Source organism: Carassius auratus, chromosome 30, assembly GCF_003368295.1.
Source record: "Carassius auratus strain Wakin chromosome 30, ASM336829v1, whole genome shotgun sequence".
Classification (NCBI taxonomy): domain Eukaryota; kingdom Metazoa; phylum Chordata; class Actinopteri; order Cypriniformes; family Cyprinidae; genus Carassius; species Carassius auratus.
Window position 1 is genome coordinate 27824351 of NC_039272.1, and position 8820 is coordinate 27833170.

Genomic DNA, 8820 nt, shown 5'->3' on the forward strand with positions numbered 1-8820 from the left:
AAATTTACTGAAAAAAAAAAAAAAACCTGTATGTTTGTTTTCAAGTTTACATTAGATTTTCATTTTGGTCTTTGAAAGTTTAGAATGATGTACTGATTTACGTGAAACCTACATATAAACATAAAAAGAGGCTTAATTGGTCTGAATTTTATAGATTCTGTGTTGTGTTTTCTTTTCTCTCTGTCTGTCTATGTATTTCTTCAGTAAGCATGAGACTTAGGTCACTATTCTAACCTCAGTTCAACAGTCTGGAGCCCACTGTCTTGTGGTTTTGGGGATGAGTTCAGAGAAAGTACTAATACATTCAGCACAGTGAACATTAAGTTACTGTCTGGAAGTGACTTAACTGAATGCACCAGTTCAACTTTCTCCAAATGTTTTCCAGATTCCTGAATGCAAGTCCTATCCAGCTTTTAGGGAAATGCCTGTGACATCCCACTGAGTGATGTGCAAACTGATCCACCATACGCCTATGATTTCATGTCTCATACAGATGTAGTATGTAGACTACAGACAGGCATATTATTGTGCATAGATGAGGATCGATGGTTGGTGTCCCAATGCAACTACTTTGTTTCAAGTTGTTGCTATTCATTCGTTCGTTCGTTCGTTCATTCATTCGTTTATGCTACTAGGTGATGAATTTTAGTGAAACATTTTTCTGGAAAAAAAATATCTCCCTTGTCTAATTTTACAACTAACATTTTAATTATACAAAAACACACACAAAACCGGGTTTATTTATTTATTTATTTATTTTACACACAAAGCACACACATTACACATACATAAAGTGTGTTTGCGTGCGTGCGTGTGTGTGACAAGAGTAGGTTTTCGTCGTTTTAAAAATTAATAAAGTAACAAACTAATGCAATTAAATGCATGCATCGTTTGAAAGTATAAGTTTTTTTAAGATTGTGTAAAGTGATCTTAATGTTACAGAAAGAAAGAAAGAAAGAGAAAGAAAGAAAGAAAGAGTTATTCAGTTGTCCAATGGAAATCGATATGGCAAAATTAGTTTGTTTATGTTACCATGGTGAGACGCACAGTCAAGCAGCGCTCTCAGGGTCTGTGCAGAGTTGAGAGGTATAAACAAAACCATATCAAGTGCAATTAAATTATAGCAATTATTTAAGCCTCCGACTAACCGGGCTGTTGCTTATCAAACAGCGGCGTAATGCAAGAGAACGTGAGTACAATGACATCAGAGGTGGATGAGGAAAATAACGCGGTTGGAAGGTGTTTACTGGGAAACTGGGTTGAGGAGGTATGTTTCACACAGGATGTTTAAATGACCCTGCAGGCTGAGGCTTAGCAATTTTTTGTTCGTCATCTTGGTGGTACATATGTAACGTAGATAAAATATGAACGCTTCACCTTCACCTTTACAATGACGTTACACTTTTCTTTTTTTCTTTCACGCGTTTCAGAGGGCTACTGCATTGCTAGACAGGACCAAGCCTACATCATGCGTTCATAAGTACGGACACACAGGGATTCTTAGCATGGACGTCACTGCTAGAGTACAGGGGATCAGTACATTCAAAGCTACTTTCAAATCTCCTAAAAGCATTGGTGTGCGACAAAAAGGTAGGTTAAAATTATACAGGTGTTATAATAAGGATTGTATAAATTCATAAATAAACATTTGCTGAAAAAACTATACAGAATGTTGTGTTTATGATTTTTCCAGCTGTTTTAACAGATGCTTCTGTGATTCATTCTTGACAGCTTATGTCAGCCAGTAGGTTTTACCTAAAACACCTGCATAATCCACAAGTGTAACGCATAAAAAATGCAGAACTGAACCAATCGTAATAGTGACAGACAGTTCTGTCAGCTGACCTAGGGATTAAAAATGACTTTTGCATTTTTTAATTAATTTGACTTATTGTTAATTATTCAAATTCCTTTTCATTCTTCAGCTTATATAGTGCTCCACAGAGGTCCTTTCAAATGAAAGCCCTCTGTGTTTTCTGCTGCATAAATCTTATTAATAAACTTCACAGTTGTTTTCATTCTAGGAAACCGGGCTGAACTGTTGGAAAATGACCTCATCAAAAGAATAAGGTAGCTAAACAAACAAACATTTACTTTAAAGTTTAATGTTTAAGGACCTCTTTGTGTGTAAAACACGAATTACATTTTATGATCCTCCCACATTTCTCATTTCATGTGTCAGTAGAGGAAATAGTGGGAGAGGGGTGATGTAAGAATGTTTGTGTCATGGTAAGATTCATAGTTCAATTAAATAATTTTATTTTTTATTTATCATGCAACATTGTAATTGAACTTTGAACATAACCTTGACAACAAGTCTCAGACCCCAGACAAGTGGTTGCAATATTGCTTTTAAATTGAAAGGGAGAGAGAGAGAGAGAGAGAGAGAGAGAACAAAAAAATATATATATAATTCTGAAGTGAGACAGTACCTCATACCCATAGAACTGGTATAGGCGGGCATGAAAAGACTTAATACTCTTTTATAGAAGTAATCAATTTATCAAACGGCAAGTTCACATTAAGGCTGAGTTGGCTCTTCCTATTTGTCAGATTGTTGTCACTGTGAATAAATGTTAGACAGACATGCAAACATATATTTCAATCTGTTTTGTTTCCACCATCTGTTGATTTAGAGAGACTCCTTCTGCTTCACTTAGTCATGAGTCATCACTTCATCATCTCTAGACATCATAGTGACTGTGTATTGTACAATATTAAAAACCATGTTCAAGCATATGAGCTTTATTAAACAACTGACACTGAGATGAACAGATCTCTCTCTCTCTCTCCTTCTCTCTCTCTCTCTCTCTCTCTCTCTCTCTCTCTCTCTCTCTCTCTCTCTCTCTCTCTCTCTCTCTCTAAGTATATTAGAACTCATTGATTGAATCACAAATACAAACCAACTATGCAGTTTTTTAACATTGTTAATGTTATCTATTTTACAGTGATCAGATACAGGCAGAGATGAACATAGAGCCTCTTGCCCCTGAGTTGTGCTCTGTGACCAAAGCAGACTACAAGGTGGAGGGCTTTAAGTCTGTCCGTGCACCACTGACCACGGTCTGTTTCTATTCACCATTACCTTTAAATATACAGGTGCTTCTCAATGAATTAGAATGTTGTGGAAAAAGTTCATTTATTTCAATAATTCAACTCAAACTGTGAAACTTGTGTATTAAATAAATTCAGTGCACACAGACTGAAGTAGTTTAAGTCTAAGTTTAAGTTGGTTTGTTTTATTATGATGATTTAAGATCACATTTAACAAAACCCCAACAAATCACAATCTCAACAAATCAGAATACTTCATAAGACCAATAAAAATAAAAAACATTTTTAGTGAATTGTTGACCTTCTGGAAAGGATGTTCATTTACTGTACATGTACTCAATACTTGGTAGGTGCTCCTTTCGCTTTAATTACTGCCTCAGTTCAGCGTGGCATGGAGGTAATTCGTTTTGGGCACTGCTGAGTGGTATGTGTTGCATGAAACTCCTTAAGTGTGGGTTTCCCTGAGGGAGAAAAAATCCCTGAGGTAAGGGGTTTCATTAAGAGAAACCTCTTAACTGTCACCCTTACCTAAGTGTTTATACTAAGCGTTTCACAATAGTTTCTGACAACATACGGCAAAGATCGCAGTGGTTGCTATAGTTACTACCTCTAACAGTAAACAGAACATAACAAACCATAAAGCCAAACCCTTGTCTTAATATATTTTTGCTATGGAGAGTACAAACATAACAGAAAACCAAAAACTTAAACCAACCTAGACAGAGGATGAAAAGGCATTTATTGTTTTCGTAAGTGGTTTTAATAATAATAATACTTTTCAGCCTTTCATTGACCATTCATCGTCTCCAAGGGATTATTACGATCATTAAAAACACACCTTGGTATTTCCTCCTCTTCATTTAACACTAAATCAGCCAACGTATTTTGAGTTTAAGTTGACTTAAGGGAGCTGTTTTGGTCCCTTAAATTTATTAAGGTGAAATGGTCACTAAGGACTTTGTAGCAACGCTTAAGGGAACACTTGGATAATTAAGGGGAAAAACTTAATAACAGCCTTAAGTTCCTTAAGGAAACCCTTAGGGTTTTTTTCTTGCAACCCAACCCCTTAACCTTATATCTAAGGGATTTCTTAGCTTAAGGAGTTTCATGCAACCGGGCACAGGTTTCTTTGACAGCGGCCTTCTGCTCATCTGCATTGTTTGGACTCTAGTTTCTCATTTTCCTCTTGACAATAGCCCATAAAATCTCTATGGGGGTTCAGGTCTGGTGAGTTTGCTGTCCAGTCAAGCACACCAACACCATGGTCATTTAACCAACTTTTGGTGCTTTTGTGTAACGATCGCGACCCAGTAACACACAGGGAGAGAGAGATCCAAATGCAGGTATGTTTATTTAGGGGCAATCCAAATAATAATCCAACAAGCCGGGTCAAAACCAGAAAAACAATCCAAAATGAAACAAACAGGAAAGGAACAGCAAAGGGAACAGAAGACGAGGAATCTCGGAGGACGAGCAGACTTGGATCACGAAAGGTAAGAACTCCATACAGAAAACAGGAAAGGACTGGTAAATATAGGGATGCTAATGACAATTAAGTGAAAGAACCTGGTGCAATTAGCAGGAGTGGAATTACTGTGATGAAGGGACAAGCCTAGTGGAATTCTAGTGCCTACGGTGAAGTGCCTAAGGGGAAGTGAGCCCACTAGTGGACACCCAGGGAAACAGAAACTAGACAGCTTGACATTTTGGCAGTGTGGGCAGGTGCAAAATCCTGCTGCAAAATGAAATCAGCATCTACAAATTCTGGTCAGCAGAAGGAAACATGAAGTGCTCCAAAATTCCTTGGTAAACAGGTGCAGTGACTTTGGTTTCCAAAAAACACAAAGGACCAACAACAGCAGATGACATTGCACCCCAAATCGTCACAGACCGTGGAAACTTAATACTGGACTTCGAGCAACTTGGGCTATGAGCTTCTCCACCCTTCCTCCAGACTCTATGACCTTGGTTTCCAAGTGAAATACAAAACTTTCATCTGAAAATAAGACTTTGGACCACTGGGCAACAGTCCAGTTCTTCTTCTCATTAGCCCAGGTAAGACTAGTGGCTTAACAAGAGGAATTACGACATCTGTATCGAAATTACTTGACACGTCTGTGTGTTGTGGCTCTTGATGCCTTGACTCCAGCCTCAGTCCATTCCTTGTGACGTTCACTCAAATTCTTGAATCAATTTTGCTTGACAATCCAGGATACAGCACTCTGAGAACAGCCAGCTTCTTTGGCATTGAATGTTTGTGGCTCCTTGTGAAGGATGCCAATGATTGTCTTCTGGACAACTGTCAGATCAGCAGTCCAGAGAGACCATTTTGAAGGCTCAGGAAACCTTTGCAGGTGTTTTGAATTGATTAGTTGATTGGCATGTCACCATATTCTAATTTGTTTAGATAGTGAATTGGTGGGTTTTTGTTAAATGTGAGCCAAATCATCACAATTAAAAGAACCAAAGACTTAAACTACTAAAGTCTGTGTGCACTGAATTTATTTAATAAATGTATTCATTAATTAATTTAGTGTTCCCATTAGTGTTGTCAAAAGACCCGGTACTTCGGTACCAAGTCGGTACTAAAATTAATTAAAATTAAAATTAAATGTGACGGTACCAGGTTTCTTTAAGTACCGGTAGTACCGAGGTCCTGTTCAAACCCGGTATAGCGCTATGATTTCCGCGAAGCAGAAAACGAGGACGGAATCTCAAAATCCAGTCATGAAAGTTTAATTTACATTTTAATATGGACAGTCATGGAATTTGTTAAAGTTAGCATAAATTAATCAAATCAAATCTCCATATGGACCAGTATCTGTAAATGTTAAGCCGCAAAAGTTTTTTGAAATATGAATCTGTGTTCTGCGCGTCTCTGTGTGAATTAATGAATGGCAGAGACGTGCGGGTTTGTTTACTACATAGACTGAAGGGCATGATGCTTGCATTAATTTCAGCATCTGAACTTCAGAGTTCTCTCTCCATCAAGCGATCTGAAGTTTTCAGTTCATCTCAATGGACACACAGCGAACCTGTATTTGATGCTCTGTAAACTCTTTGTGAAGGCGCACGACTCACCGTCGCTTTACTGATAGCGCTGTTTCTCACACATGCAAAGAGAGAGAGAGCGAGAGTCTTACCACGCTGAATCGACACACTATATGTAAACTATTCTTTGTTGCCTTCTCCTGTCGAAATAATGGAGTTCATTTAGGAATATTCATATTCATTTTCGAACAAGCAGAAGACAAACCGGTTTCTCCGGTAGTGGGCTAATGCGCAAATGGCAATTTCATTGGCTGGCGCTGAATAGTACCATCCCTGTTTTGATTTCAGCAAATCAGTTTGACCGAACGCAGACAACGAGATTAATATTCATGAACCCAGCAGCTCATCAAATCATAGTGCATTTTATATACATTAGTATGATAGTAGAGTTAGTAGTAGTATTAGCTTTTAATAATAATTAATATGATCTATTACTATTTTTTTACAGAAACCCTCAATGACCCAAAATATCTTAAGCATCACCACCAGTCTTAAGTTCAGTTAAAATGACAAAAATGCATTCATTAGGCCTAAAAGTTCATTTTTACATAAAGGCATTGTTCTAGAAATATTACTATATTATTTAGTAAAATGTATGTGATACTGCTACTACTGTTGAAAACATTTATAAAACTTTATTTTTTAAATAAATAAATCACAATATTTCATAAATTAAAAGACACATTAAACTTGGGTGAATCTTGTTTACTGTTTTTCATAATTATATAACTTGTAGAAAAACTTTAAACACATTTGTAAATAAGTATAAAGAATGGCATTGGTTTTATTTTTAGTGCTAAAAAGTTATTTTTTTTTTTTAATTAGCATATTTTTGTGTTTTGCTTTGGTACCGAAATTGGTACCGAGAACCGTGGATTTTCACTGGTATCGGTACTGAATACTGAAATTTTGGTACCGTGACAACACTAGTTCCCATGGATCAAATGGTAGAGCACAAGATTGTGGGTTTCATTCCCTGGAAACACAGGTTAGGTAAAAACTGTTAGCCTGAAGGCACTGTAAATAGCTTTGGATTGAAGCGTCAGCTAAATGGATACATGTATTTAATTTATTTAATAGTTTCACAATTTGAGTTGACTTACTGAAATAAATTAACTTTTTAACGACATTCTAATTTATTGAGAGGTACCTGTAATAGTATTGCTGTGACTGTACTTTTACATATGTGTGCACTGGTGTATGTAAATGTGTGTGCCTTTCGGCTTTAAACAGCTTGTCTCTTTCAGGATCATGATTACACAGCTGACCAAGCTATCACATTTTGGAGTGATAACTATCAGAAGATTCAGGTCAGCATCTTCTGTGAAGTTTCAGTCAGTATGTTTATTTTTGCAGCACTAGAGTGGGTTTATAAGTAATGTTTTCTTTTACAGGGTGTGACAGCAGTTAAAACTAAGGATCAACCATTTAAAAGAAATGCCACTTTTAGTACACCAATCGGAGATCAGCTCGACGACACAATGCTGTACCCATCAGAGAATGATACTTTGTGACGAATGTAAAAAATATCCACATTTGATCATTTCTTCTATGCTCTTTTATGTCATCATTTTTGCTGAGTTTATAACCAGCAATAAGGTTGTGTAATATTTTCCATGCCAAGTATGACGTCCTGACTTCACAAATGTTTTAATGAAGAGCAAGTGACTAGTTAATTATTCTCTAATAAAATAAATGTACTTGTCTTTGCAGCCAAAGGAGAAATTTTTATGTTTTTGGCTGCAGATGGCAGCCTTTTTCATTCTGAAGGAGGAGAGCTCTAACCATTTGCTGATGCACTGTTTCTTTGGATCAGGATGGCTTACTTTCACACAGCTGTGCTGTCAATCAGAGCTGCTCTGTCACTGCATTCCTCTTCCATGCTTTCAGCAGGGATTAACGTTGAGTAACTATGGCAACAAGTAATTTTAGACTTCATTAATTCAGTGTTTTCCCTTTGTTTACACAAAATTAGTTTTCTCTCATTATAGTTACCCTATAGTATACAGTAGTTATCCATAGTTGGGTAACTATGGCAACAAGTAATTTTAGAGTCAAGTCACCTTTATTTATGTAACGCTTTTGCTAGGGTGTTGCTATGTTATTGCTAAGGTACAAATATTTGAAATTTCAACTAAAATCTTTTCAATCTATCTTCTATCTATCTATCTATCTATTTATCTATCTATCTATCTATCTATCTATCTATTTATCTATCTATCTTCTATCTATCTATCTATCTATCTATCTATCTATGTATAATCTGACATACAGATTGTCAAAGCAGCTCTACAGTATCAAATAGGAAAATAGTGTGTCAGTGCAAAAAGGACAGTAGTAAACACAACATTTTCAGTTAAATGCAGTTCATCATTGAATTCAGTGATGTCATCATTCAGTTCAGTTCAGTTGAAATAGTATCTGAAATCAAATTGAAGATATGGCTGGAAATTAAGTGTGCCCAACTAAGCAGGCCAGAGGTGACAGTGGCAAGGAACCAAAACAGAATTGAGAAAAAAACCTTGGGAGAAACCAGGCTCAGTCGGGGGGGCAGTTCTCCTCTGACCAGACAAATCAGCAGGTTCATCCATGCTGTAGCAAAGTTAGATTCCAGAGGGCTCATCTGGTTCCTTGGTCTTGTCCCGGTTGCTGTCTAGGAGACGAGGTCTAATACTGGGGTTCTGTCTCTGAAGCTCATGTAATTTTTGTGGTCTC

General features: G+C 36.9%; 1 protein-coding gene across 2 annotated transcripts; it reads left to right on the plus strand.

The window, feature by feature from the left end:
- Positions 1-976: 976 nt before the first annotated feature.
- On the plus strand, positions 977-7814 carry spag8 (sperm associated antigen 8). Of its 2 annotated transcripts, none has more exons than XM_026212774.1 (7): positions 977-1086; positions 1171-1267; positions 1431-1590; positions 2010-2070; positions 2949-3063; positions 7353-7415; positions 7500-7814. In XM_026212774.1, exons 1-7 carry the CDS (start codon positions 1034-1036, stop codon positions 7617-7619), a joined length of 669 nt encoding a protein of 222 aa, XP_026068559.1. In that variant the 5' UTR covers positions 977-1033; the 3' UTR covers positions 7620-7814. The 2 variants fall into 2 exon arrangements, with proteins under 2 accessions (XP_026068559.1, XP_026068560.1); XM_026212775.1 differs by having other exon boundaries at positions 2025-2070.
- Positions 7815-8820: the final 1006 nt, after the last annotated feature.